This window comes from Capricornis sumatraensis, chromosome 9 (assembly GCF_032405125.1).
Source record: "Capricornis sumatraensis isolate serow.1 chromosome 9, serow.2, whole genome shotgun sequence".
NCBI lineage: Eukaryota > Metazoa > Chordata > Mammalia > Artiodactyla > Bovidae > Capricornis > Capricornis sumatraensis.
Window position 1 is genome coordinate 60,930,185 of NC_091077.1, and position 23,491 is coordinate 60,953,675.

The following is a 23,491-nucleotide window of genomic DNA, read 5'->3' on the forward strand; positions in this document are numbered from 1 at the left end:
TTGAGATTCTAATTATGCATAAATTTGGTTATTTATTACACCCCACCACTCTTGAATGTTCTCTTATTGTTTTTGATTTTTTTTAATTCTGTTTTTCTCTGTTTTAGTTTGGGTAATTTCTATTGACCTATCTTCAATTTCATCAATTCTTTCTTTCGCTTTGTCAGGTCTGATGGTCCTGTCAGAGGCATTCATTATCTTTGTTACTGTGTTTCTCACTTTTCGTATATCATCTCAGTTCTTCCTTACAATTTCCTTACTCTGTCACACTTCTAGTATTAATTTTTACCTTTTCCTTTCCAGCTAGCTGTCATATAGGGCAAGATTTGAATTTTATTAGTTTTTCTTATGCCTCTTTTGCATACCTTAGGTTTGGAAAAGCCTTTTGACCCAGAAATCACTAAGAGCTATTCCAAAATAGAATGACATAGGGAATGCACTCAAGCAAGCTTGGCCTGAAAGTAGAAAGTGAGAAGAAAGTTATGGACCAGTTGCATTGAGGAATGAAGAGCTGCTGTGTGTTTTCATCAATCTGATTGACTTGCTCAGGGTAAGTAGTCATCTAAATCTGTTCTTTTCTTCCTTGTTTATTTAACAAGACCATCAATGTAACTTGTTATTTTACTCTTGTTCAGTGGGATGACCAGCTATAGTCCTTTTATCCTAAACAAAATTAACGTGGGTTGCTTTTACAAATACTATGTTCTTGAATGGGTCATGGGTCCTGGGTTATGGCGTCTTGGCAATATTAGGCTTATGGAACCTCACAAGGGCCTATCTTTTTGTCAGTTCTGAAATGGAAAACTCCCTGAGTCCTTTATTTAATATTATTTTACCTCTTATTGGCCACACTCATAAATTTGTTTATTCATTTATTCTTTCCTTCATTCAAACATTTTGTAAGCCTGCTCTCTCACAGTTACTGTACATTGTTGATTATTACAAAGATGAACAAGATATCTTTTCACCCAGGAGCTGAGGAGACTCTTCCTTAATATAAGAATGTGGTTAGTACTGTAATGCAGCTGTGAAGTGCCAGTTGATTAAGATTCATTTGGGCTGAGGAAGATTGGTCAGTGCTTTGAAGAAGACAAAGAATTTTTAACTGGATTTTTAAAATGGTTAGGATCTTGATAGGCGAGAGTTGGATGGCCATTCTAAGCTAAGCAAACAGCTAACACAAAGACACTGATTTGTGAAGTATTTGCCAGTTGACACTCTGTTCCTCTGAAGGCTTGTTTCTTTTTCCTTCTCTTTTACTACAAGATTTATTTTTTCTTGTTGTTGTCATCCCTCCTCTCTGTTTACTTGTTTCTACCTTTTTTGTTTTCCTATAGTTTTTAGTGACAGGTCGTATGGCACTGGTTTTGTGCTTTAGGACCCAGAGATGCAGGGTCACCTGGATTGCCCTCCAAGTTGACATGTTGGGCACCATCAATCCTCCATTCAGCTTATGTTTCAGAGTATGTACCTGGAATAGTAAAGCAAATCTGTCTTTGCATGTTTATAGATCCTGCACACAGGACAGATGTGACTCTATACTAAAACAAAGTAGAATGAATAGACCAAAACCTTTCAGAGCGTGTATCAGACACTTGCCCCATCAGTCCACCCCATGCTGGTGGTTTGTTTCAAAGATACCTACCCCCAAACTGAACTCCTCTTAACTCTCATCCATGACAAGTAGGACTATTAAAATACGTGAGTACTGAGAATTACATAATAAGTTAACCCTGCTGTTTTCTCTGGAATAGGAGGCTGAAACATCTGTCTCCAGAAATGTCTTTGAAAAATGAAGAGCAAAATGACCTTTCACCCAAGGACTCAGTTAAAGGAAATGACCAGTACAGAGCTCCATCTGGGATCCATGTGGAGCATGAAGAGGAATCACGTAATGACTTCTGGCAGTTTGAGTCCAGTAATCTTTTTAGACACCCTAGGATCTATTTGGAGCCTCAAGAGAAATCAGATAATAACTTCAAGAAGTTTGTTATCAAAAAACTAGAGAAGAGTTGCCAGTGTAGTTCAACCAAAGCCAAAAATACCATTTTTGGTTTCCTTCCTGTTTTGCAGTGGCTCCCAAAATATGATCTGAAGAAAAACATTTTAGGAGATATGATGTCTGGCTTGATTGTGGGCATCTTATTGGTGCCCCAATCCATTGCTTATTCTCTCTTGGCTGGCCAAGAACCTATCTATGGTCTGTACACATCTTTTTTTGCCAGCCTCATTTATTTCATTTTGGGTACCTCCCGTCACATCTCTGTGGGCATTTTTGGAATACTGTGCCTTATGATTGGTGAAGTAGTTGACCGAGAACTATACATAGCTGGCTATGACACTGTCCATGCCGCTTCAAATGAGAGCTCATTAGTAAACCAGATGTCAAACAAGACATGTGACAGAAGTTGCTATGCAATTACAGTTGGCAGCACTGTAACCTTTGTGGCTGGAGTTTATCAGGTAAGAAACGATGGAATAAGTGATTCTTTCTGGCAAAGAAATCACTATACATGAAGTCTTAGTTCTGTCAGGGATCTTAGCAATCATAATAATTAAAGCTGTCATTTATTGAGTGCACAGGCTATGGAAGAGGTAGTGCCAAAATTTAAACACTAGTTTGACTCCGCAAGCAAGATAAGGCTGCTTCTATTTTCTCAACTTCAGCCTGCCTTTTAACTAGTGAATGTCAGTCAGCCAGAATTTAATTATTTGGTTGTAAAAATTTAGACCAGAAAGGGACCTCAGACCACCTAGTTTAACTTCTTAATTTTGTATATCAAGAACTATCAGATTTGCTTGAAGTTATTTGTGGTTGGTTATTGGCAGAGTCAGCACTAACAGGCAAGAAGGTGACTGGGGTTGGGAGAGGAAGAGTGCAAGTTTTTTAAACTGTAGGTGACTTCCCCCTTTCTTTTAGAATTGCTGCTCTAGTCAGTGACACTCGCTAAAGTTTGTAGTTTTCTCGGACTGTTGGGGAGGAAACAAGTTGGGGACCTCTATTTCATACTGTCATCCAGGAGAAGGATTAGAAATGAAGTTCTTGGGTCTCCACAGAATCCACTGATCTGCCATTATCATCATGCCTGTGCCTTTTGGCATTCAGGAGTCAGTGCCAGCATTAACCCTTTTCTCTGTTAGAGACATTTAGAACCAATATGGGACACAGAAGAGTAGCTTACTCTATTAGGTGCCTGGGTAAGAGGGGAGGGAGAAGAGGCTGGTGAACAGAAGAGCTGTGTCCTCAGAGTTCATTTTTGTTTTTTCGTTAGTATGCCTCACCAAGAATGAGAAAGGGTACAATAGAATTTTGAGGAAGAATTGATTGGGAAGAGGAAAAAGAAATAAAATACTGTATATTTGAGGATGTAGAATTAACATGGAAGGCAGTATGGCATACCCACATGTACACAGGCTGAAAATCGTTTCTCAGTTTGAAGTTAGATTAAAGAGAGTTCTATAATCATTTTTAAAGTGTGATTCCATTTTGATGTGAATCTAGTTTTTTGTTTTATCAGTAAAAACTTTTACAGTAATGATACGTGATTTAAAGAAAAATAAAAAAGTTAGAATTTTTCCAGTTTGCATCTTTATGATTTCTCATAGATCCTTGGGAGACTTTTTCTTTTTCAAAGCAATCTGAACCTTATTCAAGTTTAAGAAACATTGAGCAAGAAAGTAGGAATCCTGACTTCTTGTCTGGGCTAGTTAGTAACACTGTGACCTTGGGCAACTTGTTCAGGCCTCTGAGTGTCAGTAAAATGAGCCCTCTCTTCGTAAAATGAGAGAATTGATAAATGATTGTGTTTTTGTTTCTAGCTGTGACATTCTGTAGTTCTCAGGTAGAGTGCCTCCACACAAAGAAATACTAGGGGAATATAGGATTTATAAGGTCTTTTCCATTGATCTTTAACACTTGTATATCCTTTCTTCCAGGTAGCGATGGGCTTCTTTCAAGTGGGCTTTGTCTCAGTCTACCTCTCCGATGCCTTGCTGGGTGGGTTTGTCACTGGTGCCTCCTTCACTATTCTTACATCTCAAGTCAAGTACCTCCTTGGACTCAGCCTTCCTCGAAGTGGTGGAGTGGGATCACTCATCACTACTTGGATACATATCTTCAGAAACATCCATGAGACCAATATCTGTGATCTCATCACCAGCCTTTTGTGCCTTTTGGTTCTTTTGCCAACCAAAGAACTCAATGAGCGCTTCAAGTCCAAGCTTAAGGCACCGATTCCTGTTGAACTCTTTGTTGTTGTGGCAGCCACATTGGCCTCTCATTTTGGAAAACTCTCTGAGAAATATGGCACCAGTATTGCTGGGCATATTCCCACTGGGTTTATGCCACCCAAAGCACCTGACTGGAACTTAATTCCTAGAGTGGCTGTAGATGCAATAGCTATTGCTATCATTGGGTTTGCTATCACTGTATCACTTTCTGAGATGTTTGCCAAGAAACATGGCTACACAGTCAAAGCTAATCAGGAAATGTACGCTATCGGCTTTTGCAATATCATCCCTTCCTTCTTCCACAGCTTCACTACTAGCGCAGCTCTTGCAAAGACACTGGTGAAAGAATCCACAGGCTGTCAAACTCAGGTTTCTGGTGTGATGACAGCTCTGGTTCTTTTGTTGGTCCTCTTGGTCATAGCTCCTTTGTTCTTCTGCCTGCAGAAAAGTGTCCTTGGTGTGATCACTATTGTAAATCTCCGGGGAGCCCTATGTAAATTTAAGGATCTGCCCCAGATGTGGAGGATTAGCAGAATGGACACAGTTATCTGGTTTGTTACTATGCTGTCCTCTGCACTGATCAGTACTGAAATAGGCCTGCTTACTGGGGTTTGTTTTTCTATGTTTTGTGTTATCCTCCGCACTCAGAAGCCAAAGTCTTCATTGCTTGGCTTGGTGGAAGATTCTGAAGTCTTTGAGTCCATGTCTGCCTACAAGAACCTTCAGGCCAAGTCAGGCATCAAGATTTTCCGCTTTGTGGCCCCTCTCTACTACGTAAACAAAGAATATTTTAAATCTGTCTTATACAAAAAAACTCTCAACCCAGTCTTAGTAAAAGCAGCTCAGAGGAAGGCAGCAAAGAAAAAGATCAAAAGGGAAACAGTAACACTCAGTGGAATCCAGGACGAAGTTTCAGTGCAACTTTCCCATGATCCCTTAGAGTTTCATACACTAGTGATTGACTGTAGTGCAATACAGTTTTTAGATACAGCAGGGATCCATACACTGAAAGAAGTTCGCAGAGATTATGAAGCTATTGGCATCCAGGTTCTGCTGGCTCAATGCAATCCCTCTGTGAGGGACTCCCTGGCCAGGGGAGAGTACTGCAAAAAGGATGAAGAAAACCTTCTCTTTTATAGTGTATATGAAGCCATGACTTTTGCAGAAGACTCTCAGAATCAAAAAGAGAGATATGTTCCCAATGGTCCAAGTTTTTCCAGTGATTGATTGAGAAGGTAGATGGAAGGAAGAATCCCATCTAGCCAACAGGTTAAAATTTCAAGTGTGTAGCATTTTATACTGTGGAACTGGAAATTGCTGCACACAAGAAATTTTAACCTTTAGGCTAGGCAGAATTCTTCCTTTGAAGTTGATGGCCTTTGTAAATACACAAATGCAGCAGAGCTTTTAGTTAGAATCAAAAAAAGAAAATGTGGTTTTAAGTTTTCTCTCAAATATGAGATATTCTTGGAATTAAATATCTGTTGAACTGTAAAGTAGCCCCAAACCTAATTACCGTCCTGTTTTAGGAGACAGGCATGTGAACTTTTGCTTCTTCAGGAGGTAAAGGGGTAAAGCTGGCATGTACATAAGAGGAGCTGGAGCCTGTCTGGCATGGCTCTTTGGAGAGAGAGGAGAAAGGAAGTAGGGAAAGAATCTATGTCTTCTCTTGTAACAGCAAGTCAAGAAGCTTCTGGAGTGCAGGGTAGTAACTAGACAAGCTTGTTCTCACTTGAACTTCTCTATCCCCTGTCTTTGCTCTCCAGATGGCAGTCGGATCTCTGGCTTTTTACAGGAAAGTATCGTTCCTCTCTGGCACAGTCTTATCAGGAGTCCGATGGCAGAGCAGGTTTGTGAAACCCTAGCAGCCAGTCCCACATTATACAGAATGCTTGTGGTGTGATACATTTGATGTTTTTAGTCAGCCTTTTTGTTTAGGGTAAGTAGGTGAGAAAAGAGCTCTTCATGCCAGTCAACATAGTGAGAATCCTCCCTGTCTCTTCTGTGATTCCTGTCTCCTTGTTTCTGAGTATTAATCTGCCATTAAGCTCTGTTTTAACTTTCATGTAGTGTGTGTCCCATGGAATCTGTTCTAAACCTCTATGTCTGATTGCCAGTGATTGACAAGTTTGCCAGAGAAAAGGCACAGTGCTGACTTGGCAATTTCTTGTAGCTTTTTAAGTGACCTTGAGGCAAACTGTTCCGGACAGATTGCAAAAAAGGAATGATTGACAACTTCCTTTAAAAATTTGTTTATTTAGTAGTGAATTTTTCTTTCCTTCCCATGTTTAGCAAGTCAGCTGGGAATTGACAGTCTTTCTCATATTTGAGAAGCTACTATTCATTTTTACTCTGTAAGAAAAAATTTATTGTGACCAATGGAGAAAAATGCACAGAAGTGACAGAATGCTTCCAAAAGAACATCAGTAATTGTAGATGTTTTAGTGAAAACAAAGCTAATGCTTACCGCTATGCACCCTGTTGATGTATAATAAATACTGATGACAGTGACCACTTTTTGCTTTATGGGCCACCTAAAACTATTGTGTAAAAGGATTTAGAAGCATCATATTCATACAACCCAGGTTCTGGGGATGTACTATTTATCATACCTGGTCACTAGTTGTGGTACAGAAATATTTCCTTTGGAAAAGTATGTCCAACCTTGAAAGCTTATAGTTCTGTATCTGGACCTTTATGGGTGAGGGAAAAAAACAGATTTTCCAAACTTAGGATTAGGAAAATGGTTTATATGAGACTGAAACATTTAGCACACCATTTTAAACAAACAAGATAAAAACTACAAAAGTGCAAAATCATTTTTAACCCATTCCTACATTCTAAAAAATGTGTTTATGAGAAACAAACTCTATGTATAACACATCTACCGAAGTGGGAGACTTAAACATCTTTCTTGTTGGCTCCATAAACTGCAAGTGTTGATTTTCTGATAGAGCTCTGCCCATCAGTTTACATGAAAAACGCCTTTCTATCATTAAAACAAAGCAGTTTCTCAGGAGCTAGATTTCTCTCTTTGAGGTGATTGACATCATGATTAAATGTAATAGTGTCCTTAGAGTTTTGACATCCTTTTAGAATTTAAGTCTTGAATTGCAGAAATATTAACTGCTGTTTGTATTTGTGTCTCTTTTGTTTATTGTTTGTAGCAAATATTTGCTCTGTCTTTCTAGTCTTAGACGAAAGGGAATAGTAAAATCAAAGTATCTTGGTTGTCATTTGTTTTCAACCCGGTCTTGTACCTTACCCGAGCCAAGTTTGAGTCCAGATCATGGTAAATACCTAATGCCGTGTGATAGAGTAATGACTACATGTTCAAGATGACTTTATAATTTAGCAAACCTTACCACGGGGGAATTAGAAAAGATTCCAAAGAATTTAGAAAATCTCTTAAAAGAACAGAATAACAGGCTTTGACCTTTACTTCCCATTTCTGCCCAAAATGTAGATATAAACAATTCTGGAACTTTATGTAATTAGCAGATTCTTGAATCTGTGTTCTGGTTTGCTTTTCTCCTACCTACCCGACCGAATAAGAGATTCTACTTTTGGAAGCCATTTGTAAAAATACTGAAGATACACTAGAATTTAAATCTTACGTTGTCTGCTTGGATTGAAATCTGCCTGTACTTTCATGTTAAGATTTTTTGATTGCTGGTATTTAAAGGAATCAAGCCTATAACCAAAGCCAAAGGAATCTGCTTTCTTGCTCAAAGGTTTGGTTGATTTAGTTGATGAGGTGATACTTTATTGACACAAAAATGTCTTGCTTACTCTGAACTTTAGAGTCTAACTGACGCATATTTGTATTGCTTATTGATGAATGTACAAAATTCTGAATATCTTAAAATGGTAATTTAATCGAAATATATGTACACTCTTGATGGTTAAAACTCATACAACCAGAGGGGTAGAGTTCACCTAGAGTCAAAGGGTAACATTCAAGAGAGAGGCGAAGGGAATAGACTGTTAAAAAGATGATCTCTGACCAAGCAAGGGAGATGAGGGCCTCAGATGAATAGGATTCAACCCCTGGTTAGCTTCAGACTTGACTGTCCATAAGTAGGGAGACCAGGATTAAGAGCCACAGCTTAGTTTGAGAGCAGACTCAGAACTGGATTCTGCTTCTAGAAGGGGAGTGCACAGATTTGCCAAAGTGAAAGAGCCAGTAGCCAAGGTTGAGGCCAAAGCCGGGGTTGACCTACTGTAGATAACTCTAGATTGAGTGACTGTAGCCTCTGATATCAGTAAAACTGAAAGATGTCTAGTTAACTTTTTTAAGGAGCAAAGGAAAACAAAATTTGGATAAACTGAAATAGCTTTTAAACATCAGTAGACACTGAAGCCAAAATTTACTGGTAAATTTATAGCATGGTAAATGGTGATCTTTAAACTGTCAATATATTAGATGAGTTCATCAGACTATTCTAATGTTATGACCACATTTTAACAAGAAAAATAATTCTCTGCAGGGGTATTCTGTTAGTAATTTGTCACTTTAAGAACATGTGTGGTGTTAGCCCTGAGCTTAATATAAAAGTGAGAACAGGGTTGTAGTGAATTTTTTGGAAACTTAAAGCTAGAAGTTATAACGATAAATTCAAGCTTTGTGCTCCATAGTCACGTTCTTGTTTTCCTCTATGTATTCCTATAGATGAGCCATAACATCAACGTAGACAGTACCTCAGATACTTCCTGAGGACCTATGCAGGAGTTTAGGGCGCGGGCCAGGTGCTGGGACTTAAATACTAAGTCCAGTAGGTGGGCTATATGCTAACTCTTCTAGTAACACACGGCAGCACTTGGAGGTGCTTTATGGAGGGCCTAAGCTGAACCTGGACTGATGTCTGAGTGGAAGGCAGGCAACTGAGGCAAACAAGGACACCCCTGTTCTGCTCAAGGGATGATTGCACAGTGACAAGGTAAGAATCCAATCGATAGGATTCAGACTTTTAATTTTTCTGTTCTTTGATGTTTCTTTTTTTTTCCTCTACTGTTTTATCTGTTCTAGTGGATGCCTTATTTGAAACTGTGCTTTAAGAACTGTGAAAAGGAAGAAATTAGATCTAGAAAGCTTTTAGGCTATGAACTAATTTGGCTTTTTTTTTTCTTGTGGTATAAAGATTTTAGAAATCATGAATGGAATCATTCAAGTGCTAATAACAAGAATGAAAATTATGCAGTAGGCCAAAATAATATACCAACTAGTTTATTATCATAGCCTATTATCATTATTAAAGTAAAATAGTTTTGAAATACTATATACAATTTTAGGTTTTTAAAAAAGATGTTAGTAACTTTAAAATGGAGAATTTAAACATATAAGTGAGGGAAATTTATTTCTATAAGGTAATTTTTATCTTGACAAGGACTATTTTTTAAACAAGTGTTTTGCACTTGAAATTTTAAAGTAAACATGTTAATACAGTTAGGAAAGTAAAATAAGCATTATGCCAAATAGTAGACTTTTTTCTGGTATTTTTCTCCTAGTGATGTAAAATTGGAAAGAGATATTAAATTATGAAAACTGGAATAATGAAGGACACTAGATGCCTACATTGGAGCCACCACATTTATAAATCTACATTGGAACTTTGAATAACCTTTCTTGGACTTGAATTATGACTCTGAAATTGGGCAAATAATTGTAATCTTACTAAAAATACCAATGACAGAATTTCTAACAAAGGGTTTTTACTAGGCAAACAGACAAGCATCCTTAGGCACAAAGGATCTCTAACTGCAGTTTAAAGAAACTTATTTTAGTAAAGTTTTCTTCCCACACCCCAATCCCCATCCCTAAAAAGTTACTTGGAATGAAACTGCTCTTGCCTTTTCAATTCAAATCAGTTGGAGTTACTGTTTGAGTTCTGATGCTGCCATGATTCATCAAATTAGTGTGAACAAACCAATCTATATAAAATGCTACCTTTTTAGGTCTCCTTTCAGTTTTGTATACAAATCAAGACAATATTAGGATTAGAGCTGAATGAACTTAAATTCTGAGTCTTGTCTATTCACTAAAACAGTATACTGCTTTTTTTTTTCCAGTTTATTCAAGGCTAATGACTTTTGGGAATGTGTTTTATACCATGTATGTATATCTGTTTAAACAAAACAAGTGCGCTGATACTACTCCACATAAATTATACTTAATCCTCCATGGATTGAGGATGAGTTATTGATGGATTACAGCCTATTTCAATAGAGGGGGGGATTGGTTAATAGCAGCTCCTTTTCTTCTGGGATCTGTTTGTGATGATTATTAATAAGATCCTGTATGTGTTGAGATCTGGAGGTGTCATTTGTCTGCTAATAAATTGTTATGCTAATAAAATATTACTGTGTATAAATTATTCAAGTGCAAGAGGGAAGTGTTTCTAACTAAGCACATTTAGGTCACCAGTGAATTTTAAAATACCATTTTACATTGGAGTGTGATTTAGTCATCATTTTTCCCACCAGACAAAAGTATTTGTCCTTACAGAAAATCTTAAAGCATAAAAAAGCCTAGTTCTTTCCTTTTTGCTTTGGGGTCCTGAGTCCCCTTTGGGGACTCAAGTTTTCTATCAGTGAAGTAGGGGAAGAGGACTGGATTGCTCAAAGAGTCTGCCAGTTCTTATGTTGCATGACTCCTGATCATTACTGTGTTGAAATCAGAAAACTCAAATCTGGCTTATGTTTTACTCCTGTCCTAACACTGAATTTTGAAGCACATTTTCCTCCTGAGATTGCAGCTAACACCTTATACCAACTAAGTGAGAGAAGTGGGAGTGCAGTTCCTAACTGGAGCACATACCACTTGGTAAGGACAAATCTGTACCACCATCCCCTCCCCATACCTGCTGAGAGCCTCTTGGAATGTCCCCCCTCGTCTGCCTCTCCACTGTGGAGAAGAAGTAGGAGTGTGTGTATGGGGTTAAGGACAGTTTTCAGTGTTCCTTTGGCAGTGCTTTGGTAGCCCTGGGCATTCTGCTCCTAAGCTCGTACCTACCCCACAGGGTGAAGGAGTGTGCCCTCACTCTGTCTGCACGCAGCATCTAGGATCCAGAGCCCCTGCGGTGCCTCACACTCATTCTCTAGCATCTCTAACCAGCTTGGAGGGCTCTGCTGTCCTGTCGGTCCTTTCAGTGCTTGTGTCCTTGGCCTTGTTCCTCCTCATATAGCACTACTGCTTAAAGTTTGAATTTCCAGATCCATTGTAACTGATTCAAGTATGGCTCTTCTTGGAGAAATGCCACATGTGCATGTATACACAGATGATTATAGGAAAAGGCTGGTTCATGGACCCTCATATCATAAACACCTTGCATTGTAAGCTCTCCCCAGATGACTGTATCCACATTTACGGCTTTAATCCCCTTATATGTATGCAAATGCCAGCCAAACATAATTTCTAGCCTGACATTTCTAAACACTAACCAGCATGTCTATCTGTGTATAAATCTCCACAGCTGTTCCTGGACAGTTCAACCTGGATCCCACGGGCATCTCATAAGCAATATATCTCCAAGCACCTCCTGTTTAACCTTTCTTGATTATGGCATGAGCTAGGTACTCAAGCCAGAATCCTGGGAAATTCTAGAACATTCCTCTTCATCTCTCACACCAAAGCCATCTACCTGACAAGAGTCTTTGAAGTCCAACACCTCTTCCTTGCCCTCAATGTGTATCATTTTTCTTTGGGATGATGTCACAGCCTAACTAGTTTACCTTATCTTTGCAGCTCAGCCTTTACATTAGTTCTTAGTTTCTACAAAAATGAAGTTTGACACTTGTAAGTGGTTCTCCAGTGTTTTTAGGGTAAGTTCAGAATTAATGCTTTAGCCAAGAGGACCTTAAAAACTATGTTCTTGTTTGCATCTCCAGTCACTTGTCCTACCACACATCCTTTGCTTGACATCCCTGCCTCTAACCTTCAGTTCAGTTCAGTTCAGTTCAGTTCAGTCGCTCAGTGGTGTCCGACTCTTTGCGACCCCATGAATCGCAGCACGCCAGGCCTCCCTGTCCATCACCATCTCCCGGAGTTCACTCAGACTCAACGTCCATCGAGTCCGTGATGCCATCCAGCCATCTCATCCTCCGTCGTCCCCTTCTCCTCCTGCCCCCAATCCCTCCCGGCATCAGAGTCTTTCCCAATGAGTCAACTCTTCACATGAGGTGGCCAAAGTACTGGAGTTTCAGCTTTAGCATCATTCCTTCCAAAGAAATCCCAGGGTTGATCTCCTTCAGAATGGACTGGTTGGATCTCCTTGCAGTCCAAGGGACTCTCAAGAGTCTTCTCCAACACCACAGTCCAAAAGCATCAATTCTTTGGCACTCAGCCTCCTTCACAGTCCAACTCTCACATCCATACATGACCACTGGAAAAATCATAGCCTTGACTAGACGGACCTTAACCTTAGCTGTTCCCAAATGGGCCAGTTTTTAAATACTGAGGCCTTTTTATAGAAGGCTGTTCCTTCCGCCAGGGATTGCGTCCCAGCCCCATATACACAACTCCCTACTCTTTTCTTCAGACACTTCATATTAAATGTCCCTGGCTCCTAGCAACAATTCCTATTGAATTCCTCTTCTCATGCAGGGGCTCCTTTGGGTTCTATCTCTGTACTTCTGTAAATTCTCTGATTATTCTCTAAAATGGCCTTTACAACTCTATTATTATTTTTCCCCTCTCATTGATATCCTCTGCTTCCTGGACTGCTTGAGGGGAGGGTCATGAACTTAATTCATTCTCTGTGCCTTTCAGGTCAGCAGTGGGTATTTCATAAGGTGCAACATTTCAGTGATTATTGAAAGCATGGATATATTGATGGGTGACTATTTCTCTAACACTGGCTTATTTGCAGAGTCAATTATCTGCCCAGAGTCAATTATGTGGCATGTGGTTATCAATATTTGAAGGGATAAATGTGTACAACGGGGTGGATTGGGTAGTCTGAGGTACAGTTATTTCTTTTTAAAAAATAATTTTATTTATTTTTGGCTGTGGTGGGTCTTCTTTGCTGCACTTCTCTAGATATGGACATTGGGGGCTGCTCTAGTTGCAGTATGCAGGCCTCTCATTGCTGTGGCTTCTCTTGTCATGGAGCATGGGCTTTAGGACACACAGGCTTCAGTAGTTGCAGTGCAAGGGCTCTGCAGCACAGGCTCAGTAGCTGTGTGGCACATGGGCTTAGTAGTAGCTCCTTGACGTGTGGCATGTTCCTGGACCAGGGATCGAACCCGTGTCTTCTGCATTGGCAGGCAGATTCTTTACCACTGAGCCACCAGGGAAGCTCAAGCTATAGTATTTCTAAATCAGTTGCTTGAACAAGTCCCACATCCTGTGTCTCCTCTCCCTTTCCTCCTCTACTTTCTCAGTCTCTGCTATGTCAGAGAAATTCCAAGAAATTCCTAATTTCTTCAGTTGTCTGAACTGTCTCCCTCATGTAGCCCACCTCTGCCCTCTGGTGGCAGGAATATGCTCTGAGTGAGTGAGTGAAGTTGCTCATTTGTGTCACTCATTGTGACCCCACTGACTACAGCTCATGGAATTCTCCAGGCCAGAATACTGGAGTGGGTAGCCTTTTCCTTCTCCAGGGGATCTTTCCAACTCTGGGATCAAACTCAGGTCTCCTGCATTGCGGGCAGATTCTTTACCAGCTGAGCCACAAGGGAAGCCCAAGAATACTACAGTGGGTAGCCTATCCCTTCTCCAGGGGAACTGCCTGACCCAGGAATCGAACCAGGGTCTCCTGCATTGCAGGAAGATTCTTTACCAACTGAGCTACCCCTTGGTAGCCCTCTACCACATCCCAATTCGAAGATAACTATCTATCCTTTGGTATTATGATTTGTTGGAAAGATTAAATGATAAGAAGTGACACAATGTTTGACATAAATATGCAGTCAATAAGTCTTAGCTTTCTTCTTTTACACATCAATTTTTAAAATACTTATTTGGCTGCTTGAGGTCTTAGTTGCAGCATGTGAGATCTAGTTCCCCTATCAGGGACCGAGCCCTGGCCCCCTGCATTGGGAGCATGGAGTCTTAGCCACTGGACCACCAGGAAAGTCCCTTAGCTTTCTTCCTTTTTAATGAAAGAGCCCTTCATAGGAATAGGGCAAAGACAACTCATTGAGTTTTATCTATTGCTCAGGTTGGGTGGTTCTGGAACACTGAACCCCAAGATATTTTAGTGGTAAGGCAGGTCCTTGCCTCTAGATGGTTAGGTTCCAAATTGGGTGGATAGTAATGACAATGTGTGTGTGTGTGCGCGCTCAGTTGTGTCCGACTCTTTGTGACCCCGTGGGCTGTAGCCTGCCAGGCTCTGTCCATGGAACTTTCCAGGCAAGAATACTGGAGCAGGTTGCCATTTCCTACTCCAGGGGATCTTCCCGAACCAAAGATCGAACCTGCATCTCCTGTGCCTCCTGTATTGGCAGGTGGATTTTTTACCACTGCGCCACTTGGGAAGCAAGTGATGACAACAGACAGCATTTACAGGTACACTTTTTTATCCTCATGACAGGACAATTGAGGTAGGTCCGTAATCCCAGAATGGTGGCTTACAAAATGGATTGGTCAGGTGGGACAAAACTATATCCTCAAGTGGGGTTGGAGGGAGCAGAAAGTCAGAGAGAAGCCAGAGAGGGCCTGATGAAGACAGCAGACCAAGGAGGGATAGCATCAACCTTTTTTAGTTTAAAACAGTGTCAAACCCCTCTAATTTGGGGACTGTACAGGTGGTCCAGTGGTTTAAACTGCGCTTTCACTGCGGGGGTACAGGTTTGATCCCTGGTGAGGGAACTAAGATCCCACATTGCAGAAGGCAAAACAACAACAGCAACAACAAAAACCCCCAATATCCAAGAGGAGCCAAGTTTCACCTGACATAAACCAGACTGCAAAAGCTCTTCTGGGTCTGATTTCCATCTGCTTGGATATAATTCATATGATATGTTAAATGAGTCAAGAATGTGAGATTTCTTTTTTTAAAGAGCACGTTTAAGCACATACTTACTGAATATTACTATATACAAAGCACTGAGACAAAGCCTTTCACACTAAAGTCTTATCTTACAGAAATGGAGATTCCAGCAGTGACTTTCTGTGCAAGGAAATAGGTTTAATTCTGTATTAGAATTCTTCATAATCAAAGAATAGATTGTAACCTGGACTGGAATAATATTTGAATGATGACTCATGGAAAAATTTTGCAAGTCCTTTTAAAATAGATGGCAGCCCTATCTTATCTCCAAATCATTTTCTAGTAAGATCAGTGCTTCTTGCAGCTTTAAAAATAAGGTGGCTTTGACATTACTTGACATTAATTTATACACCAGTGTTTACTGATGTGCCTACTGATGTTTATTGATGTTCCCAGAACAGTGCTAGGCACCTTTACGGTTACAAAGGCAGAGGTTCCTGCTCTCGTGAAGCTTACAGTCTGGCTACTGTATGTTGACAAACATTTAAGTGATGTTGACAAACATTTAAGAATGCTGACAAAACATTTAAGTGCTTAACTGAATGATAGAGACAGCAGTGCTGAGGAGTTGAGGGAGAGAAAGGTGGAACAGGCGCTGGAGTCTTCAAGAAGGGCTAAAAGAAAGATGACTTTGGTTAGAGCTTGAAGAACATGTGAGGCCCAGCTTGGTAGAGAGCAGGGTGAGGCATTCAGGCAAAGGCACACTGGCAGACATGGCGTGGAGTGGAGACAACGGCCCACGGTGGGGGCCTCACACACTAAGCTGTGCTGACAGCCAAGTTGCAGATGCAGGTTGTAGTCAACTCCAGAGGGTGCTAGAACTCAGCTAAACAGTCTTCTGCTTTTGTAGGCCTTTGGGAGCCACTACAGATAATTGGGGAGGGGAAAGAGTTCTAACATGTGCAAAATGGACTTCGGGAAGAAAGATGAGAGAAGAAATTAGAAATTTCATGAGTAATCCTGACACATGATGAGAGCAATTAAGGTGCTGACAGTGAGACAGAACCACAGGACTTAGCCAGAAGACACTGTTTTCCTCTCCTATGAGTTAATAATTTAAAATATGTATAATAACTTCAATTCAAATTATATTATTAGTTTGTTAAAAGGAAAAAATATCCATAATAAGGTTTTTAAAAAAAACACATCTATTTAAGCATCTGCTGTGTGTGTGTGTTTGTTCTTTTGTTCAACATGGAAGTGGTATTTTCTATGATTAATCTGCTTTATACATCTGTTTCAATTAAGTAACTACAGGAAGAAAAATCACTAAATTGCTATGGATTTCTAAAATAGCCATAAAATTAACTTGTGGCAGGGAACCACACTACAACAGTAACAGGTATTGCGTGTACCTTCTAAAAATGAACCTGACACTTATCTAACTCATGACTAACAGATACTAGGGTTTCAGAGGATATTAAGCATGCCTTTTTATAGGAGAAAAACTTAATATAATTTTATTTTTTATTTTTAATTGGAGGATACTTGCTTTACAGTGGTATATTTATATAAATTTTATGATAAATTTATACAGTTTTAAATAACTTCACTTTGCTCTTAACAGACTCTTTGAAGAACAAACGCAAATGAATAAGGGTGACTTACGGGCTTCCCTGGTAGTTCAGTGGTAAAGAATCCACCTGCCAGTGTGGGAGATGCAGATTTGATCCCTGACCTGGAATGATCCCTTGGAGAAGGAAATGGCAACCCACTCCAGTATTCTTGCCTGGGAAACCCCACGGTCAGAGGAGCCTGGTGGGCTACAGTCCATGGGGTCGCAAAGAGTTGGACGCGACTTAGTGACTGAACAACAACAGCAATGAAGTAATTGTAGTGAAGGCAAACAGTGTGCCCTTGTATTAATGACATGGTCCAGGCTGGGTTATTCACTGGTGTGCAGAGGACCACCGTGGATTATCCGAATAATCCAAACATTCTCACACAGGTCATCTCTCTCATAAACGTTCCTCACGCCTTGCCTGGATTTTAGAGGTACACTGGTATTACCATGCTTTCCAGGTTGTAGCATGTCTCCTCTTTCAGGCACTTTATTTCCCTATACTCTGGCACCCTACTGATAATAATCCTGAAGTACTAAAAGATGCTTTGATAGGCTAGATGGCTCTTGGTAATTCTTTTGACATAGATGTACCTACTGAATACTCGGTAGGGCATTCAGGAAAATAGCTAAGAAGGTTCTGGAGTTACTAGATCAGCAGGAAGGAGTTACAGTTCTAGAGTAAGAACGGCTGATGCTTTTTTTTTTGACAGTTAGTGATTGGGGGTATTTAGATGGCCAGTTAAAAAGAGAAGCGGTAGAACCCTGCAGGACCAGTGGTTCTCAAGCATGGACCTTGGACCACATCAGCATTGGCATCGCCTGGGAACTTGGTAGAAATGAAAACCCTTGGGTCCCAAATTCCATTCAAGAAAGCTTCCTGATTATTTCAGAAAACTGGAATGTTGTCATATTGCTCAAAATTTAAGTTCAATATTCCTATCTAAAGAAATTTATTCTTGTAAACTACATCCTCTGAATTAAAAGAAGCAGTTAATTTCTATATTATTTTGTTTGGAGGAAATCTGTAATTTTGGAATCAACAAGAGTTTGTATCACTCTTCTCATTAAATATTCATCTATGCCATTTAGCTGTCCAAAAATGGCATCAGGAACACCTGCACAAGTGGAAAGGAACCGTTTAAGCTTCTGTGCTCTTGAGATGGCCTCTGTGATGGTGATTTTTGGCTGCTGTGGCAAAGATGCCTCCCCCTTATCTTCACTTCCAGCTTCATCAGTACTTTTTCTGGCTCCCATGTCCTGGATGACCTCTGTGTCCAACAGCTCCTGAGAGATGATGAGGTCATCGTCTGCAGTGACAAAGTCTTGGAAATTCATTTGGGACACAGGTGGCAAGAGCCACCAAGTGCCACAACTTTTCAGTGGCAATACCTGGTTCACCAGTGGCTGTTCTCTGTCAGAATCTGTCAGTTCCACAGGGACGATGCCTGCCTTCTGCCAGCATTTCACCACTGTGGACCGCTTGGCTGACCAACATGCTGCAGCAATCATGCCATCAGCCTGCTTGATGTCCACTTTTTCTTGATCCTCACTGCTGGTGAACTTGAGGAGGATCAGTTGTAAAGGTGGCTCCTGCACCGCACTTTCATGGTATGAACTATGCCAAGATTCAGTGGCTGCAGGACGGCAGTGCAGTTTGAGGGCAGATACCACACCTGAGTCCTTGCCAAGCACGGAAGAAGCATGCTGTGAGCAGAGCACTTGTCGGTCAGCAGGAGGATCCAGTGTTCGCCTGCTTCATCCTGGCATCCACTTGCATCAGCCATTCATTAAACATAACCTGTGTCATCCATGCCTGCTGGTTGGCTCAGTAGTCACAGGGGAAGGAATGGACATTCTTGAGTCAGTGTGGGTTGGCTGACCTACCAACAATCAATGGTCTCATTTTTTCATTTCCTAAAGCGCTGCAACAAAAGAGTGCTGTCAACCGCTGCCTCGCTTTCTTGTCCCCTTGACAATGGTCCCCTTTAGCAGCAAGCGTGTGCTGGGGAAGCAACTGGAAAAACATTCCTGTCTCATCAGCATTAAAGATATCATCTGGGCTGAAGTCAGCAACTAGTTTTACAATTTCCTCTGCATGCCACTTGTTCAGTTCAGTTCAGTTCAGTTCAGTTGCTCAGTCGTGTCCAACTCTTTGCGACCCCATGAATCGCAGCACGCCAGGCCTCCCTGTCCATCACCATCTCCCGGAGTTCACTCAGACTCACGTCCGTTGAGTCCGTGATGCCATCCAGCCATCTCATCCTTGGTCGTCCCCTTCTCCTCCTGCCCCCAATCCCTCCCAGCATCAGAGTCTTTTCCAATGAGTCAACTCTTCACATGAGGTGGCCAAAGTACTGGAGCTTCAGCTTTAGCATCATTCCTTCCAAAGAAATCCCAGGGTTGATCTCCTTCAGAATGGACTGGTTGGATCTCCTTGCATTAGTCTCTCACTATGCCCTCTACAGACTGCTTTCAAAGAAATTTCGTGGCAATCCTGAATTCTGTTCAGCCAGCCCACTTTTGCTTGAAAATTGTCATAGCCAACCTTATTGGCCAAGTTTAGTGCTTTTTTCTGAATGACAGAACCAGTCACAAGAACATTTTTGGCATGGATTTCTTGAAACCAGGCAAAAACAGTCTTATCAATGTCATCATAAAAAGCACTCCGTATCCTTTTCTGCTGAAGTCCCATACATGCCTCCTGCATCTTCTCTTCAAATTTGGCATGATCCTTCAGTATTCTGGCCTAGAGAATTTCATGGACTATATAGTCCATGGGGTGTCAAAGAGTCAGACGCGACTGAGTGACTTTCATTTTAAGAATGTAGACAGAGTAGAAGGAATGATGCCAAATTCTTTTGCCACATTGCCTTTCCTCTTGCCTGAGTCTACAGCTTCCACAACTCTCATTTTCTCCTCCAGGGAGAACTGTGGATGCTTCCTGTGTCCCTTGTTTCCCATATCTGTAGAGTGAGGGTCAGGCCACAACTACCAAGGCTGTGTCCGTTCCTCCTCTTGGCTTGTTTTGCTGCAAGTGTGGAAAACCGAGAAGACAAAATGGAGTGCTTATCAGGAACCAAAGATACTGGATTCCCCCTAAAAGATGAGTTCAGATTTTTAAAATCATATTAAAAAATGATAAGGCCAAAGTCAAGAGAAGATGGGATTCATGCTACTGACTTTTTGTAGAGATTATTTATACAGATTCACCATATTAATAGAATGTTTGAAATAGAAGAGATCTAGTCAAGTTTCCTCAAATTTTCTGAGCCTTCATAAAAATAATAACTGTGTCTGCTCTGCTATGAGACTAGACTGAAATAATAGATGGTAATAGTTCTGCAAATAGCAATGCATTATATAAATCCAAGGAATTATTATCAGGCTCATTTCATAGATGCAGAAACTGAGGCCCAGGGAAGGGGCCTACCCAAATTCATATAGCTCAGATTTCTTGACTCAGATTAGTGCTGTTACTGTCAATCTATAGTCCTGCTTGAAATCCCACCACAGCGAAATCTTTATAGCTCTGTCGTCATGGTTTGGAAGGATTTTTCACTGTGGGAAGATGTTTCTGGTAGCCACACATTCATTTAATAAATAATTACAGGTGCCTAGTGGTGAGGATACAGTGATGAACAACATTGTCAAGGTTCCTGCCCTTATGAAATATACAATGTGATCTAGGGAGATAATAATTGAACAGAAAAATTTGTTAATCTAGAGTGTGATATGTGCTATGAAGGAAATAATCCAGCAGCAGCAGTTTTGGTAACTGCCTGCTTAAACCTTTTATCATGAGAATCCTCTGAGAACAAGAGAAGCTGCTGTGCTTTAGGCTGTGAGACTTCTGCCACTACCTCCACGCATGTCTATCCATTCATGACATCCTCTTTGTGCTAAGCACTATACTTGATGTCAGCCATACAAGGATGAATGCAGCATAGTGCCTACCACTGAGAACATTACTAGGGAAGCAGGGAAGACAAAACTAGAGAGTGTATGGAGTACTTGAATAGAGGCTACAGTGTACTGTGGAAGAACAAAGAAGTGGGATGATCAACAAAGAAGCGGGACAGAGATGGGCAGTGTACTTCTAAGAGGAAACAAGATTGATGTTGGGAGTTAAAGGAATTCATGACATAGAAGGAACTGTGTAAAAGCAATGAAGTACTGTAGAAAATAAAAAGGCATTGTCGGGGAGGGGGGGAGTGTCTTTGGAGAAGAAAACAAGGATCTTGGGATAGTAAGAGGCCTTTAGAGTTTTGGGGGTTTTTGTTTGTTTGTTTTTGGAATGACATGATCAGATTTGCACTTTAGAAAGTCTTTTGGTTGCAAGGTGGAGTACCTAATGGGTAAAGTACATTTTCCTAAGAGGTGGCCCTAACTCTGAAGATAAATACAGGCTAGCCTAGTAGGCTATATATAGTTGGGATATGTTAATTTGAATGCAACAAGAAACTCCTGAAGGATTTTAAGCAAAGAGAAAGATGACTGCTGTGTGAAGAATGTAATGGAAGGGTGTCAGAGAAAAAGGAGACTAGGAGGCTGTTGCAGGACCCCTGATGTGAGATAATGGTGGCTTGTTTTAGATTAATAATGGAGATGGTAAGAAGTGGTCAGTTTGGGACAATGTTTTTTCAGATCTTCCTGATGGATTGGTGCAAGAGGAGTCAAGATAACACCCAGATTTCTGGCTTGAGCACTTAGCAATCGAGTGAATGGTGATGCCATTTACAGAAATGAGTGCCAGTTATTGGTTCTTTGTAAACATAACTTGTTATTAATACTTTACATGCTTAAGCTTATATGTGATGGGGCTGGAATTCAAACCCAAGGAGGCTCAGTACAAAGCTAGCATTCTGCATACTACAGAGCGCGATGTAGCTTGTTCTGGGAACAATACCAGTACTGAGAAGAGATGTGGAAGGAGAATGACTCAGAACCAAATCAAGACCTTGGAGGTCAAGCTTGAATTTTATTCTAAGTAAACAAGAGGACATTGGAGGGTCTTAAGCAGAGAGTGACCTGATCAGATTTACAGTACAAAAAGATATGTCTGCATGTTGTGTGGAGAATAGACTGTAAAGGGGAAAGAGAGGAGATTGGAAGAAACTGCATCAGTTCAGGCAGGTGACTAGGAGAAGGCTGGTGACAGTGGTAGATGGAGAAAGGTGATAGTGGTATAAGAAGAAAATAAGCAAATCCGGGAGTTGGTGATGGACAGACAGGAGGCCTGGCGTGCTGCAATTCATGGGGTCGCAGAGTCGGACACGACTGAGCGACTGAACTGAACTGAAGAGTGCAGGGACTTGTACAAATGTAGGACGATCAGTGACATCGGCAGGAAGGGACAATTCTTATTTGCTTGCACATGTCATTCAGTTCCATTTGAATCAGTCACAACCATTACTGTGCGTGGGACGGTGGGAGAGACGGATTGCAGGCAGATCACTGGGTGAGGAGGACGGCTTGATGACGCGCTAAGAAGTAACAAACCTATCCTGAACAAGAGGTGACAGAGCAGGAATGGGGTCATGCCTCGAACGCCGTGTTCGGGGAGCGTGCTGAGGCTCCCCTGGCCCGACTTGGCTTTGACAGGCGAGGCGGGGCCTCGACCCCCGCCCTCGGCACAGCCCCGCCCCATTTACCTGAACGCCCTACAGCAACACCCGAGGGGCTGAGGGCTTCCACCGCGGGCGGCCGTAGCTTCCTCCGCCTCCCGGAACCTCTAGCAGGAAGCAGTCCGTCCTCCTTAGCAATCCCCTTCTGAGTTTCTAAGCAGTTTCTATGGGCCCGCCCCTCAGTCTGAGATGGACTACTGCGCTTGCGCGAGGAGTCGCACGCAGTCACGCGCCGCCGGCCGCTTCCGGTGCGCCGCGAGGGCCGCCGGGACGGGTCTCCCTGACGATCTGAGGTGTGCTGCTGCTGCTGCTGCTGCTGCTGCTGCTGCTGCTGCTGCCGCCGTCGCCGCTGCCGCTGCTGCGGCTGAGCCAGTGCCGCGGTGACGCCCGTGTCCCTGCTTTCTTCCTCGGGCTTCCCGGGGCTTGACCCCCGGGGCCCTAGGCAGGCGTCATTGAAGAGCCTGCGGGGCGAACGTGTGCTTCCACACCCTCCCTCTACGACCCCATATCGCGACTCCGAGGAAGGGGAGCGAGAGGGGCTGTCGCGACTCCGCGCCGTGTGTCGCCGGGCGGCGCCGCGGGGCCGGGGCTCCTCTAGCCCCCGGGATGCGCGCGCGAGTCCTCGCCTCCACTTCCTTGCTGCCACTGCCACGACTGGAGCCGCCTCTCGCCGACAGCGCGGAGCGCGAGTGCGCCGGCCAGCCCCCTCGTCGAGCCCCCTGGCCGCGCGCCACCGGGAATGTGAGCCGCGCGGCTTGCACGCTTCTCCAGGTAAGTCCCGCCCTTGAGCGCCACGCTGCGAGAGCTGGGCGCCCACAGCTGGGAGCTGCGGCTCTCTAAGCGCTGTTGCCTCCTCCTCAGTGTAGGAGCAGTGAGCCTTAGTCTCCTCCCGCATTCGTCTAAGGCTCATAGGCCAACCATGGCCCACAGCTGTGCTGTCAAAGCCGTTTAATGAGGGTCCGAGGGGTATTTGATGGGACAAAGTGTGTCACGTATTTCAAGTATTACCTTCCTTTTCTTTTACAAGAGGAGAAAACTGAGGCTTCGAGAGTGAGAGTAGATTGCTCAAGGTCATAGAACTT

The 23,491-nt window shown here is 42.1% G+C and overlaps 3 protein-coding genes across 3 annotated transcripts in view; 2 read left to right on the forward strand and 1 right to left on the reverse strand.

Annotated features, from left to right (window-relative positions):
* Positions 1 to 1,779: 1,779 nt before the first annotated feature.
* SLC26A2 (solute carrier family 26 member 2) lies at positions 1,780 to 5,457 on the forward strand. The gene is made up of 2 exons (XM_068981459.1): positions 1,780 to 2,463; positions 3,937 to 5,457. Exons 1-2 carry the CDS (start codon positions 1,780 to 1,782, stop codon positions 5,455 to 5,457), a joined length of 2,205 nt encoding a protein of 734 aa, XP_068837560.1.
* A 12,330-nt stretch (positions 5,458 to 17,787) lies between these two features.
* TIGD6 (tigger transposable element derived 6) lies at positions 17,788 to 19,746 on the reverse strand. The gene is given in 7 exon segments (XM_068979584.1): positions 17,788 to 18,118; positions 18,120 to 18,192; positions 18,195 to 18,368; positions 18,371 to 18,526; positions 18,529 to 18,909; positions 19,216 to 19,526; positions 19,595 to 19,746. Coding segments are annotated over 7 exon segments (1,578 nt in total).
* Positions 19,747 to 23,045: 3,299 nt separating this feature from the next.
* HMGXB3 (HMG-box containing 3) overlaps positions 23,046 to 23,491 on the forward strand; it is a 60,209-nt gene continuing 59,763 nt past the window's right edge. The window contains exon 1 of the mRNA XM_068980091.1: positions 23,046 to 23,180. The gene's annotated coding sequence lies outside the window, so the exon portion shown is untranslated. The remainder of the gene's footprint in view (positions 23,181 to 23,491) is intronic.

Coding starts and splice junctions, on each gene's coding strand:
- SLC26A2 (XM_068981459.1), top strand. CDS start 1,780: ATGTCTTTGAAAAATGAAGAGCAAAATGACCTTTCACCCAAGGACTCA. Junction 2,464..3,936: donor TTGTGGCTGGAGTTTATCAG/GTAAGAAACGAT, acceptor CCTTTCTTCCAG/GTAGCGATGGGCTTCTTTCA.